The 14,464-nt window shown below is 46.0% G+C and overlaps 2 protein-coding genes and 1 long non-coding RNA gene across 4 annotated transcripts in view; 1 reads left to right on the top strand and 2 right to left on the bottom strand.

Moving 5' to 3' along the window:
- Positions 1 to 1,073: 1,073 nt before the first annotated feature.
- Positions 1,074 to 3,333, bottom strand: LOC137893580 (serine/threonine-protein kinase pim-1-like). The gene is made up of 9 exons (XM_068738991.1): positions 3,310 to 3,333; positions 3,015 to 3,138; positions 2,831 to 2,932; positions 2,264 to 2,358; positions 2,150 to 2,191; positions 1,789 to 2,001; positions 1,537 to 1,714; positions 1,255 to 1,431; positions 1,074 to 1,168 (listed from the first exon to the last, which is right to left on the bottom strand). The coding sequence occupies exons 1-9, from the start codon at positions 3,331 to 3,333 to the stop codon at positions 1,074 to 1,076; spliced, it is 1,050 nt and encodes a 349-aa protein (XP_068595092.1).
- A 1,754-nt stretch (positions 3,334 to 5,087) lies between these two features.
- Positions 5,088 to 7,435, top strand: LOC137893793 (uncharacterized). Of its 2 annotated transcripts, none has more exons than XR_011105463.1 (3): positions 5,088 to 5,215; positions 5,376 to 5,435; positions 7,295 to 7,435. It is a non-coding gene; the product is annotated as an uncharacterized lncRNA (long non-coding RNA). The 2 variants fall into 2 exon arrangements; XR_011105462.1 differs by having other exon boundaries at positions 5,088 to 5,292.
- Positions 7,436 to 8,589: 1,154 nt separating this feature from the next.
- Positions 8,590 to 14,464, bottom strand: part of phaf1 (phagosome assembly factor 1) — an 8,267-nt gene continuing 2,392 nt past the window's right edge. The window contains exons 7-16 of the mRNA XM_068739229.1: positions 12,873 to 12,937; positions 11,907 to 12,019; positions 11,544 to 11,677; positions 11,327 to 11,410; positions 10,701 to 10,783; positions 10,492 to 10,535; positions 9,572 to 9,621; positions 9,239 to 9,297; positions 9,056 to 9,128; positions 8,590 to 8,726 (exon numbers count right to left, since the gene is read on the bottom strand). Coding sequence (XP_068595330.1) covers positions 8,631 to 8,726; positions 9,056 to 9,128; positions 9,239 to 9,297; positions 9,572 to 9,621; positions 10,492 to 10,535; positions 10,701 to 10,783; positions 11,327 to 11,410; positions 11,544 to 11,677; positions 11,907 to 12,019; positions 12,873 to 12,937 — 801 coding nt within the window. The 3' untranslated portion in view covers positions 8,590 to 8,630. The remainder of the gene's footprint in view (positions 8,727 to 9,055; positions 9,129 to 9,238; positions 9,298 to 9,571; positions 9,622 to 10,491; positions 10,536 to 10,700; positions 10,784 to 11,326; positions 11,411 to 11,543; positions 11,678 to 11,906; positions 12,020 to 12,872; positions 12,938 to 14,464) is intronic.

Genomic DNA, 14,464 nt, shown 5'->3' with positions numbered 1-14,464 from the left:
TTAATTAATTTGATTAAGTAATTCATTAATATTTTATACGAGGCCAAAGGTCATTATTAATTTATTACATTTTTTAAAATTAATTTTTAATTAATTATTAATTTTCATATTGGGTCAAAGGTCAAATATTAGGTCAAAGTCGTAAATCTTTTTTGACTAAAGGATGTACTCATCTTCTCTCTCACATGCGATATAAAAACCCACAAAAGAACAACGTGAGCTCTTCAAACGGAGGCCTTTCCAAGCAGAGCTGCACATTCCTCCAGCAGCACGTACTTCATAACTTCTTTAGATTTGTCAGTTGATAAGAGCAAACCAAACGTCCGATCCTTTTGTAAATTGTTCTATGGTGTTAGTGTGGTCAACCCATAGCTGTTAACGCCAACAGTAGTGTGTGTGTAAATGGGCGGTACTTCTACAGGTGGCGCTCACGTAACGACAGAGTTTTGTTCAGACCCCGTCGCTAAACAATTTTGTCATTAAGTGAAACAGTGTTAACCGACAACTTGGCCGACATTTTGTGTTGTCAAATTATTTTTTATATTTACATACATATAGGCCATTCATACTGTACATATAATACACATTCGTGTCTTCATATATATACATAATTACATGGTCCCTCGGAATGAGTGAAACAATAAAAGATGAGTCACACCAGCTCGAGCATCGCCGGCTGAACAACGTTTGCGTCTGATGACAAGCTGGCTACTGCTGGTTTGAATCTGAAGATGAAGTCTGCCAGGAGCCTGTAAAGGACACTCCCACTGTGAAGGTGAGCTCACAGGCTTGTGAAGATTCCACGTTGTGTAGAGGCGTGGCCAGACAGGGTGCTGCGTTCGTGTGGACAGGAAACAGCAAGTGCCCGCCTCCGGTCAGTCAGGAGGTCCTGAACAAAGCGTCCATCGAGGGCTTCTGCCACGGAAAGAGAGGTCTCTGTTTCCTCCCGCTGCCTGACAGGTGTGACAGGAAGTGTCTGCAGGGGAAGTGCTGCTTCAGGATGTAACGGAGCGTTGGTGGAACTTTGATGCTGGTGGATGTTGTCTTTGCTGCAGTGATTTTCTGGATGGACCTTAGACCTGAATCCAGGGGTGATCCTTCAGGGTCTGCAAGCTGGACCTGCTGTTCGGTCTCTTGCAGAGACAGCCCTGTAGGAAGTCTTTGCAGTCTGGACAAAGAGGAACAATAATTGAGTCCACACATGAGCTCTGTTTCTGCTGGAGTCTGTCCTGTCTGTGTGTCCTTTTGACTCACCAGAAGAAAGGTCTTCCCTGACGCCAGCATCCTTCGAGATGATTTCTGTCGCTCCATTGAAGGGGAAGTGAGGATGGAACATCACGTACATCACCACACCAAGCTGCCACACTGTCAGCGGTTCGGCCCGGTAGCAGCCGGACCTGATCCACTCGGGGCAGGTGTATGGTCTGGTTCCTGCACAAGCCAGACCCCAGAGACAACGTTAACGGTGAGGGATGCAGGCGGAGGACAGACAGGAGAGACACAGCACTGACGCTGGCATCAGGGCCGACGGCCTACCTGGACTCGTCTTGAGCTTCTTTCCCATCGGCATGGTACCACAGCCAAAGTCAACGATGCTGACTCGTGGACCATGGGGGCTGGGTCGAACCAGGATGTTGTCCGGCTTCAGGTCCCTGTGGAGGACACCTTTGGACTGGATGGTGATGAGGGTGTCCACCAGCTGTTTCATGATGCTCTGAGGGACAGAGAAACAGACTGTGAGCTTGGACATATTTGAACCTGGACATGGACCTGCCGTCGGCTACTTACTTTGGCTTCACTCTCCTCCAGGGAGCACCTTCGTGACTGAAGGTAGGCCATCAGATCCGTGCAGGGGAGTGGCCTCTCCATGACGAGGATCAGCTCATCACGCAGCTTGTACCAGTCCAACAGGGCCACGACTCCACTGGTACCTCCACCTGACCCGAGGACCAGCATCAGCGCCACCTCCAGAGGGATCCTTCTGCCGTTCACCATCACCGACTGGATTACAAACGGTTGAAATCAATGAGTTCAAAGCACTTTAAAGCGGATGCATGTGATTCCTTTGCCTGTTGAACGTTTGCTCAGAAAGTTTAGAACCGGACCTAAATAATGTCCAGACTTGTTGGCAGCAAGACTAAGAACTTACATTTGGTTTGGTGGCCCCCAGACGGATGTGTTTGATGGCCACCTACAGGACAGAAGCAGACATTTAGACAGCTCGTCCCACATACAACAGTCATGCAGGACATGGGAGTCTTACAGGCAGGTAGTCGGATCGACGGAATCCACGGAACACGGATCCAAAGCCTCCTTTGCCCACCAGCGCCCCCTCCCAGTATTTTAGGTTGAAGACTTCTAAAAACAAAATACACACAAGAACAGCTTGATTTAACTCTTTCACAACTTTACGTCTAAAGTCATCTCTCGTAAAAGAAGCATCGTTTTAACATCTGGTCCTATTTCCAGTACGAATCCAAAACCCAAGGCTCCACTGGAGAATAAGATGACCTCTTGGGCCTGTTGTCAGTTAGCCTAGCTTAGCATTGAGACAGGAGACAAGGAAAATGTGGTCTCCTTTAATTTCTGAATAAGAACAAAACAAAGGAACTCACAAGGGACACATTTCAATGAGATTGGCACTAACTGAAGCAGCAGAAGCTGAGATATCAGATGTTTAGTCCCCAACACGGGTCAAGCTACAAAAACCTACGTTTCCCATGATGCAGCTCACCAGCACCTTTCATGCTTTGGAATCGCACCATGACATCATCGGGGTTATTTCATCAGCCTTTGCTCAACACAGAACGCAAGATGCTTCTCGTCTCACCTCTGGCTTCGGTGGGGACAGTGGACCCTGAGACGGAGGAGTCAGAGTCATCAGGGGGGAGGAGCCCCCCCCGCCTGCGTCTGCTCTTCCTCTCGTTCACACCTGTGAAAACATTCAGGTGATTTCAGTCATCTGATCGTTTCCACTTGAAGGAGAGGACAGATTCTTTCCCGTCTCCTCTCACCTGTGCTGCCAGGTGGGTCAGTGGCTCCGTGACCCGTTAGAGGCCGGCTGGCCGAGGGACTGGCCCGCCTCTTCCTGGCTCTCTCAGGACTCTTACTGGCCCTCCTCTTTAAGCCCACCTTCTCCTGTTGATGGGAACAGAATGGATGTTTACCTTCCTCCTCCTGTCTGTTGCTTCAGGAACTAGCAGCATCTCAAGCATTCTCCTCTCAGCTCAATGAGCTGAAGCTGCAGGAGGAGCAGCGTACTGTTCTGTTCATGCTGCTGATCCTGCTGTTCTGCTCTGACTGCCTCACCTTCAACAAACAACTCAAACCCATCTGTTCAAAAATGTATCAATGAACTTTTGATCTCATTTATTGTCATGTTTATATTTTATTGTCTCTATTGTTTTGCTGTTTTTAACTTATGCACCTCTTGTAAAACGACTTTTGAGTATTTAGAAAAGCGCTATATAAATAAAATGTATTATTGTTATTGTACTAAAATACTACGACAGTATTTAATATAAATAGTACTAATGTATGTCATCGTTCATATGGTATGACGACCTTAATCCATGTATGTTCTAATTTAACCTGTATATGTTGTCTATATCCCTGCATAGATTATGTCTATCTGTAGAATGTTCATAGCACCAATCTGAGTACACGACTGTAGACCTCGTGTACATTTCTGTCTAGTGATTGCCCTTGTGCAGCCTCAGAGGCCGCCCCGGTAGCGTCTCCTTGAGCCCGTCCCCAGCCCAGATGGATGCAGACGGTTGCAGCAGGAAAGGCATTGGTCGAATTAAAAACATTTAAACTGCTCTTCACAGCGCACACAGAAATATAGATTTATCTCTACCAACATATATTTGATGTGCGATTTCACCGTTTCATTTCTGCTTGCGTTTAGGATTTGTTTCAGGCCCTCATAAAAGCCTGAAACGTTAACGTCACCACAGGATGAAATGAAGGGACGCTTCATGTGTGACAGTCACATGAAGTGTCCTAATAAAATAAAAGTCTAACAATGTCAATTCAAAAACGTTTAAAAATGTCAACACAAACAGATGACAGTTATTTTTTGACCAAAATAATATTGATCGATCACAAACGGTTCAAATAGCTACCTTTTCAGAGATGCAATCATGACACATTTGGTGATGAAATATACACATTTTAATGTAAGTCTTTGTGAAACAAAACGAACTTCTCAACACTTGATAAAACTGTGTATTGATCAATTTGAGATTAGTAGTACAGTAGTGAGGAGTTCCCATGCAAATCTACCAAAAGTTCAATTCCCACAGTCCGTTTTATCGCGCTAGAAAGTGAAAGGACGGCAGCTTCTCCAAATCCAAATCAAAGGCAGTCAAAGTTTAAATCTTTCACTCACCCTGTTGTCCACGGGAGAACTGGCCCTTAACGGAGATGAAATAACTGGTGACGTCATGACAGGACTGCCAACAAGCAAAGTTCTTCTCTCAATCTCTCTCTCAATAGCTCTCACTGACTGGTCTAGCTGGGAATGATCTCTATATATATCATGAACATCAAAGCAGCATTTACATCAAAGCACGGACACTAACTGGTAACTAACTGCCCTAATAAAATAAAAGTCTAACAATGTCAATTCAAAATGAGTTTTAAAACACAAACATGTGACATTTGCAGTTCCTTTTTGATTAAAATGAATGAATGAATGAATGAATATATTTATTAGATAGAATGTTAGAGTACGGGTACAGTCACACAGTAGCATGTATTACAGTACAAATGAAGTCAAACATCCTGTCTAAGAGGAGCATTTCAAAAAAGCCCTTGCGGTCTTGTTTGAGTTTTAAAACACAAACAGGTGACATTTGCAGTTCCTTTTTGACCAAAATAATATTGATCGATCACAAACGGTTCAAATAGCGACCTTTTCATCGATACGATCATTACACACGCATCGTTCTCCAGTTCAACGTTTATTCATTTCACATTTGTGATGCACAATCAGCAATCCGCTGCGCTGTCCTCCAGCCAGCAGGGGACGGTCGCGTCCTTTAACGCGGACCGCCTGCTGCCTGTTCCGGCGGCTGTCAGCCTGCTCAGGCGGATTCACGGAAGTGTTGGACTCCAGCGTCATATGACCAGCGGTCAGGCGGAGGCGATGCTGCCCGCACATGGATGAAGGCTGCCGGAGACGTCCAGCAGCATCACGGCAGTGCTGCCGGTAATCTCATCAATATTCAGCCGGTAGCCAATGATTCCGGTGTCGACCTAACCTGCGTTAGCATCCACAGCTAGCATGTAAGCTAATGTAAACATGCCAGGTCTGCTAGCTGAACAGCTCGGCTCTATTCGTGAACATTCGTGTCCTAATCTGCTCTCAGATGGAGATTAAAGTGTCTCCGGACGATAACTGGTTCCGGAGCACCGTGCCGCTGAGGAGAGTGAGTACCATGACGGGGGGGTTCACGCACACCCCTCATCTGAATCTGATCACCCTCTGCATACAAACATAATCAAGCTCTGTGTCCTCGTTGTCTCCACCCCATCGGACCGCTCATCCTGGCCCAAGTAGCGCTCTGGCCGGTCCTCCGGCGTAGTGGCAGCTTCACCCCCAAACCAACATACAGTCCTTTCTTTAATTCCCTCACAACAGGGGTTCTAATTTCTGCCGTTCCTTCCACCACACCTCGGGCTGATGCACTTTGGTTCGACAGCAGTCTCCAGTATCTGATGGGTTCCGTTATCACGGGTGACGATGGTTAGTGGTGATGGTTTTTTTGTTTTTTCCTTTTTTGTTACGTTCTTAGTTTTTGTACATTTGGAAGGATTGTGAAATAAAAAGGCCCACAAAACAAAATATTTGACTCCAAGAAATATTTTTTATGCTTCCATCTTGGGCTGCAAGAGATCATTTGTGATCTCTTTATTAAATTGCAATAATTTAACTCATTTAAATCTAAGTGGTGGCGATATCTCTGAACGTTTGGCGACAAATGGCGCCGTCTGCTAGACGAATTGTGATCCTACACTCGAGCACAGCCAGACGTGCAGGTGGATTAGTTGCTCGCACCGATACCAAAGATCATGTAAAGAGATCAATCAGAAAACCCTGAACATTTTGCCCAAGAATTAAAGTATTGGTACAAAATATGTCAAATCAGACATGTTAATGTATGAATACAGCATAAATGTTTAATGGAGTTAAACCGTCTGTCTGCTATGTATTTGGATATAACGAGGACAGTCAGAGCAATTTATCAAATACTGGATAACTAAATATAAATAATATTTATAGTTTTAGTCTTTTTAGTTTGTTTTTTTACAATATTATCAAGGGATTTTAACAAGCACCAAATCGTTTGTGTCATTTGTGCACGACAATAGCAGCCAGTATTTTGTTCTTGGATGTGTCTGATCGCAAAACCTGCAAAATAACAAAAACAGAATATTTTCTCAGAGTAGTCCGAGAAAACCGGTGTTTTTTATTAAGGCTAGCGTGATTTAAAGCAACTTGAATTCAAAATTAATATATTTTCTGCATAACTAGTAGTGCTTGTTGCTGAAACAATTTTTTTTTAGCATTAATTCATCCGACCAGTAGGGGGCAGATCAGCAGACAAGGAGGAGTTGAGTATTTCCTTTAAAGCAGCGCATGAGGAAGAAAATAACCAATCAGATGAAGAGTTGCGTGTCCAGACATGTCCAGATTCCTGCATACCTGAATAAACACCTCCACAGATTTAGTGACACCCACAGCCACAACACTAGAGGGAGCTCAAACAACAACCTGATTACTCCCTCCTATAAGACAAACATGGGTAAATCATCTTTTTACAATACTGCCCCCCAAGGGTGGAACGGTTTGACTCCTGCCCTCAAAACATGCACCTCATTCAAAATGGCCCTAAAAACCCCCCCTTCAGGAGGGCAGAAACGGAGATAGTCATCACGACTCTCTCCGGATCAATTGTCCACCTACGTTGTACATATTATGTGTCTTTTTAATTTATTTTTATTTTGCAACTGTGGAGTAATTTATTTTTATTTTATTGGTATTGTTAAATGTGGATGATTTATGTACGAAGGACTTTCAACAGAAACAAGACCACAAGGGCTTTTTAGAAATGCTCCTCTTAGACAGGATGTTTGACTGTACCTGTACTGTAATACATGCCACGGTTTGCATGTACTTGTACTGTAATATTCTATTATTGACTGTACTTGTACTGTAATACATACCATTGTTTGACTGTACTTGTACTGCTCTAACATTCTATGCAATAAATATATTCATCATCAGCCCGTGTTGCCCAGCGACAGCTCCGGAGAAGCGCTGCATGGAAGCGCGGGTCAGAATACCAGCTCCAGGGACCAAACCGGGCCAAGAACTACAGGAAACGTAGTCTCACCACTGAACTGAGTTGAACTTTTACCATTAACCAAATATTTATTTTCTGCACCATTACACAAATAAATTATTGTCACAACGTGATTTCCTGATTTACTTTATTCACATTCTGTCTCTCACAGCTGAAATGTACCTTTGATGAAAATTACAGACCTCGTCATTTTAAGACGGATAACTTGTACAATCGGTGGCTGCCAAATACCCAACTTCAACCGAGTATTCAGGAAAGAAAGGACGGAACCGCTGTCTTCATGGCCCGGCCCAGAGCGCCGTCTCATCCAGCAACCAGCCAACGGCGTGTTGTGGGTTCTATGACAGATTCTGGATTCCTCGTGTTTTCTCGGTTTGAGTGATGGTTCTGTTGTTTTGGGATAGTTTGGTTCTGGTGCCGTTTTACGGGTGCCTGGGTTCGGACTGAGCCGGTGCTCCTGGTTTTGAGGTAGAAGCAAAGACGGTACTGGTTGGGATGGCAGTGTGAGATTACATTTCTGATCTAATTATTTTTTTTAAATGCCCAATGGTTTGCAAAACTGCAGTTTCCTTTGAATATTACATTTTAAGAGTAAGAAATGCTTCAGAAACAGACAGACAAGTTAAAATAAGAGTGTCAGTCTATTGGTTCTGCCTCCCGGCGTGTTGAAACTGACTCACAGCGCCACCTGCTGCTGAGGAGGGCGAAACACTCCAAAGATCCTGAAGTCTGACGTGTTGGGAATACGCAGGCACAGCTTGCAGTTGACGAAACAAAATCCATTAGTTTGTTAATGGTGCGTTGAAAACTGTGGGACATTTGTAAAGCATGTTTTGGCATGAGACGACCGCTGTGTGTGTGTGTGTGTGTGTGTGTGTGTGTGTGTGTGTGTGTGTGTGTGTGTGCGCGCGCGGCTGAGTTTGGCCACAGCAGTTCTCTACAAATCAGACTTAGATTTAAAGACTTATTTGAGAATTTTCTGCAGTGATATTTAAAATGCTTCCCATCTCACATAATGTTCGGGAGATGATGATCATAGAGTCACATTGATGTTCCCCCCCACCCGCCTCCTGTGAATGCAGGCAGCATTTATCTCCACTAGAGGGCAGACCCCACCATGACATCCACATTTCAAAGCCATCAGTGCTCCAGCATCCCACGGTCCTGCTTCCCGTATGCTGGGTTGACTGGAGGCGTCTCATTGGTGGAGTAACCCACCAGAAACAGGCGGTTCTGGGTGGTGTTCTGGTTTCATGCTTAGTGGGAACCGCTGCTGGACTCAGCTCGGGCCTGGCCGGCAGCTGGTGGCGCACCGTAGAGGGTCACCGATGCTATGTGGTTGTTCTGCATCACCTGCGGGAGACAGGTGTGTGTTAGCAAGGACGGTACCGAGCTAAAAGCAAAACATGAGTGGGTGCAAATACAATAAAATGAAACTGCCGATAAAAGAAGAGTAAGACGAAAAACAGGGGAAGTTTAAGGAGACGAAATAACCACCAGACTAAAGGAAGTCAGAACACTTAAAGCAGAAAGCCTGTTAATAAAGCAGTAATTAAATATCCAATGGCAACTTGATTAAAATAATATTTATGCAGTAATAATGTGTGTCCTGAAAGTCTCCCTCAGTGAACTTTAAGGTTGTGTCCTGTCCAGAGGGATGCTCCCTACTCTCGCTCTCTAACCTCAAAGATCATCCTCTGCAGCCCGAAGCAGAAGGTGGAGCCGAAGGGGTTGGTGTTGTTGGCCGACGACGACCTGTCGAACACAAATAAACGACGCTGCGTTCAGATATTTATACGACAGACGAGGACGCCGGACCTCTGCGGGACACGTCTCAAAGACAGACAAAGAGCCGACAGCGGTACCTGTGGAGGACGACGGGCTTTTCCATCGGGTGCCCCAGAAGTTCCTGAATGTGATCCCACTGACGGAGAAATAAAACATCAGCAGTGCGTTAGAAGACAATGAGCAGCTCACGGGACACAGGCGTCCCTCGTCTTCACTGTGACGAAGCACAAAGGCCCTGTCGCGTTTCAGTCCGGACACGGAAGAAACAACAACAGTCCTTTGCAAAGAGCTCAAGAAACAAGAAACATCCTGAACGTAAAGCTGACAATAAATGTTCAATCGCCTCCCCTGTCGTAATTCCAAATGACTCATGTTTGCTGGGATTAAACACCAGATTAAGGGTAACTGACCTTGCTGTAGGTGTTTATGGTGCAATCATCGGTCTGGGAATCGGCTCCTTCTAGACATCAGACAGAGACGCAGAATTTAAGGACACAGAGTGGTCACAGATTAAAAGTAGTTACATCTGGAATTATTGGAAGCTCCAGTCATGATTCAAGCAGGAATTTAGTAAGACATCGAGCACAAATGGACCAACTGACAGGTCCGACATGTCTTTAGCCCAGAGACCGTCTCCGCTTGAACGCGGGAAGACAGTGCAGCGGTTAAAACACTGGATCAACGTTCTAAGAGTAGTAACAGCGTTCAGTTTAGCCTGCTGAACAGTAAGGGCTTTATAATCCAGTTATAACAGCATTCAATTTAGCCTGCTGAACAATAAGGGCTTTATAATCCAGTTATAACAGAGACCAGTAGTAACAGCATTCAGTTTAGCCTGCTGAACAATAAGGGCTTTATAATCCAGTTATAACAGAGACCAGTAGTAACAGCATTCAGTTTAGCCTGCTGAACAATAAGGGCTTTATAATCCAGTTATAACAGAGACCAGTAGTAACAGCATTCAGTTTAGCCTGCTGCACAATAAGGGCTTTCTAATCCAGTTATAACAAAGACCAGTAGTAACAGCATTCAGTTTAGCCTGCTGCACAATAAGGGCTTTATAATCCAGTTATAACAGAGACCAGTAGTAACAGCATTTAGTTTAGCCTGCTGAACAATAAGGGCTTTATAATCCAGTTATAACAGAGACCAGTAGTAACAGCATTCAGTTTAGCCTGCTGCACAATAAGGGCTTTATAATCCAGTTATAACAGAGACAATTTTTAAGGCGGCAGTAGGAGATTACTGGTAGATTCCATTCAAGTCACCAGATTAAGAATGACAGTCATCCTGTTCACACCGAGTGTTCATTCCTGACTGACGCTCTCACCTCTCTTTATGACAAGCGGAATCTTGAAGTCGCACCGGTGATATCTGAGGTGAGACGGGACATGGAAAGCACAGAAGAAAAACGTCATGGAGCGTTACAGAGGAAGAAGGGACACGACAGGACGTCCACCCTCCTGGTTACCATGCCGAGTCAGACATAAGACAGAGAGTCATCTCTAGAGACAGACGGATGACAGGCGAGATATTTACATATTGAAGTTGTAATGTCCAGGGTAGTTGGTATGGAGGACAAACTTCTTAACCAGGTTGCTTGTAGAGTCAAACAAGATGTCCTGAAAATAAATCACAGCGTTTCATTTCAGATTGAGGATCTTCCAGAGGGAAACAAAGAGCCAGTCACATTCTTGATCGCCACCGTCACCGTGGGCCAATCAGGCGGCTTCTGACAAAACACATTCTAAAACTCCGGATGCGTCACACACGCAAGCTAAAGACGGATCCAATCAGCACCTTTCAGGAGGTGGACACCTGATGTTTGTGTCTCCGGTTCGGTAGGAAGTACAGGCAGTTCGCCCTTACGACCTGTTTACGACGTGTTTTTACGACATACTGTAAAAACACGAGCGAATCGAGTGTAGAGCAGTTTCTGCTCTCACCCACGATGGTCGTCTCTTTCTACTCCTCATTTACAGTATCATGACGCAGTATAATATACTTATGGTAATTAACCTGCACAATCAGATGATGATGTAATACTATGAAGCCTACCAAAATGTAATCATGTTACATCATTGATATTTCGAGTACAGCATGTCATCACGTTTCCATACAGTACATTTACACAGCTCTACTAGCACCAAGGGCCGTTTACTTACCAACCCAAGGGTGAAGTAGTTGAAGAAGTAGTCATTACATTTAGAAGGAACCTGCTTGTGAGGCGATGGAGAGTGGATCTTCATCTAAAATTAAAACAATACACAATCAATCGCTGTTCTGCAACAGAGTATTTCATTCTAAGCAGACGGGGTTCTGCTTAGAACATTATTTTCAAAAGACTAAACCTTTTGGTGCTGGCTTGATGAAGGTTCCTACCTTGTCCTCAGATTTGTAAAAGACTTTGTGTGGCGAGCCCAGAGCACTCAGGACATCCTGACAGGAGTCTCCGAAGAAGACGCTCCTCTCCACGGACCTCATTTTAGTGTCCGTCATCACGCCAGGACCACAACCTGCACCGACCCGTTTCAGAGAAAGAAGGTGACACTGGGAGTCCGTCTTCCCAACAGACATGGGAATGTCCCTTAGATCCGGAAGGTTACTTTATCAGAGTTCAGACCGATGAGTTCCAGATGTCATGAGGATGCAATCAGGGAATTCTTTTTAAACTATTATGCAATAAGCAAAAATAACAACTCAACACTGTGGGAACGACTAATTCTAAAGTTGCAGACATGTTACCTGCAGTCACAAGGCGGAGTCTGAGCCCCAGAGGCTCCGCCTGGTCTCTAAGGACATCCACTCGCTCTGCAAAGATGTTACCGAGGAAACACGCTAACGGCATCGCTGGGGCTCTGAGGACGGACACAACAGCAGCGTGTACAACGACTTGCTTTCTGTTGGGTATGTGAACGCACCATGATCAAAATTCTACTTATTATTATTATACAAATAAGGTAACAAGGACTTTAACATGACAAGAGTGACCTAGTGAAAGTCACACCATTCGTCACCTTAAGTCAATGATAATATAAAAGCATATAAACGCTCTCAAAAAATAAAAAAACGACATTGAGATGTATTTAAACAACGAGCAGTGGGACGGAAAATCCTTTTCAACTTCAAATTCAACCTTTTCCAAATATTTTCTCAAATAAACTTTAAGAGCTGGGAAATATAGTGAAATTCAACATTTAACATCATTGATCAATATAATCTTCCTCATGTTGATGCATTAGGTCGCTGATGCTCACGAACTGCCCCTGAACACATCCTGTCCAGTCATGGACCAACAACAGGAGCGTCTAGGACACCTGCCATCAACAGCACTGGAATGTTGTGGGTTCCCCTTTATGGCTGTAGGTGGTTCTGGACAAAATGTCATCCTCAGCAGCATCTCTGAGGTCGAGCACCATCACTTAGAGCGAAGTCCCGGCCCGCTCTCGCCATTCCAGTTCATCCCGAGGTGTTTCGTGGTGTTTAAGTCGAGACTCCACCAAACCATGTCTTCACGGACCTCGCACTGAGGCACAGTCATGCTGGAACAAATAAGAGGCTTCCCCAATCTGCTACCAGAATGTTGGAAGTATCTTTCAATTCAATTGAATTTTATTTGTACAGCAACAGATCACGAGAAAACATGATCTGTTGCTGTACACTTTGTTGGAGTTGTGTCCAGTTATCCTATGATGTGTGAGTCCATGTTACCTCGTCTCCTGCAGGTTGTTGCCGGTGTAAATGTGCATCCTCTTGACCATGGCCCCGTGTGGGATCTGCAGAAAGCCATGGCAACGTTAGGATGCCGAGGCAAACCAACTGGGAGTAGTACAGAGCGGTAGACACAGAGGTCGACCGTGAGCAGACACCACACAAGCGCTGTCATCTCTCAGACCCCAATATGTCCTGAACATCGACATGGAACCATGTTTCCAGTTCTTCTCAGTGCACTGACGAAAGCTCACCGTGCCAGAAATCTGATGCGTCCATCGGTTGTCTTCCACGTGAACATTCCATGAAGCTCTCTACACACTGTTCTAGAGCCCCGTGGTGGCGTGTGAAGCTCTCTACACACTGTTCTAGAGCCCCGTGGTGGCGTGTGAAGCTCTCTACACACTGTTCTAGAGCCCCGTGGTGGCGTGTGAAGCTCTCTACGCACTGTTCTAGAGCCCCGCGGTGGCGTGTGAAGCTCTCTACACTCTGTTCTAGAGCCCCGCGGTGGCGTGTGAAGCTCTCTACACACTGTTCTAGAGCCCCGTGGTGGCGCGTGAAGCTCTCTACACACTGTTCTAGAGCCCCGTGGTGGCGTGTGAAGCTCTCTACACACTGTTCTAGAGCCCCGTGGTGGCGTGTGAAGCTCTCTACACACTGTTCTAGAGCCCGTGGTGGCATGTGAAGCTCTCTACACACTGTTCTAGAGCCCGTGGTGGCGTGTGAAGCTCTCTACACACTCTTCTAGAGCCCCGTGGTGGCGTGTGAAGCTCTCTACACACTGTTCTAGAGCCCGTGGTGGCGTGTGAAGCTCTCTACACACTCTTCTAGAGCCCCGCGGTGGCATGTGAAGCTCTCTACACACTGTTCTAGAGCCCCGTGGTGGCGTGTGAAGCTCTCTACACACTCTTCTAGAGCCCCGCGGTGGCGTGTGAAGCTCTCTACACACTGTTCTAGAGCCCCGCGGTGGCGTGTGAAGCTCTCTACACACTGTTCTAGAGCCCCGTGGTGGCGTGTGAAGCTCTCTACACACTGTTCTAGAGCCCCGCGGTGGCGTGTGAAGCTCTCTACACACTGTTCTAGAGCCCCGTGGTGGCGTGTGAAGCTCTCTACACACTGTTCTAGAGCCCCGTGGTGGCATGTGAAGCTCTCTACACACTGTTCTAGAGCCCCGTGGTGGCGTGTGGAGCTCTCTACGCACTGTTCTAGAGCCCCGCGGTGGCGTGTGAAGCTCTCTACACACTGTTCTAGAGCCCCGTGGTGGCATGTGAAGCTCTCTACACACTGTTCTAGAGCCCCGTGGTGGCGTGTGAAGCTCTCTACACACTGTTCTAGAGCCCCGCGGTGGCGTGTGAAGCTCTCTACACACTGTTCTAGAGCCCCGTGGTGGCGTGTGAAGCTCTCTACACACTGTTCTAGAGCCCCGCGGTGGCGTGTGAAGCTCTCTACACACTGTTCTAGAGCCCCGCGGTGGCGTGTGAAGCTCTCTACGCACTGTTCTAGAGCCCCGTGGTGGCGTGTGAAGCTCTCTACACACTGTTCTAGAGCCCTGTGGTGGCGTGTGAAGCTCTCTACACACTGTTCTAGAGCCC

The sequence above is a fragment of the Brachionichthys hirsutus genome, chromosome 5 (genome assembly GCF_040956055.1).
Source record: "Brachionichthys hirsutus isolate HB-005 chromosome 5, CSIRO-AGI_Bhir_v1, whole genome shotgun sequence".
NCBI lineage: Eukaryota > Metazoa > Chordata > Actinopteri > Lophiiformes > Brachionichthyidae > Brachionichthys > Brachionichthys hirsutus.
The sequence above is the reverse complement of the archived record's forward strand: the minus strand, read 5'-3'. Positions and strand labels throughout refer to the sequence as shown.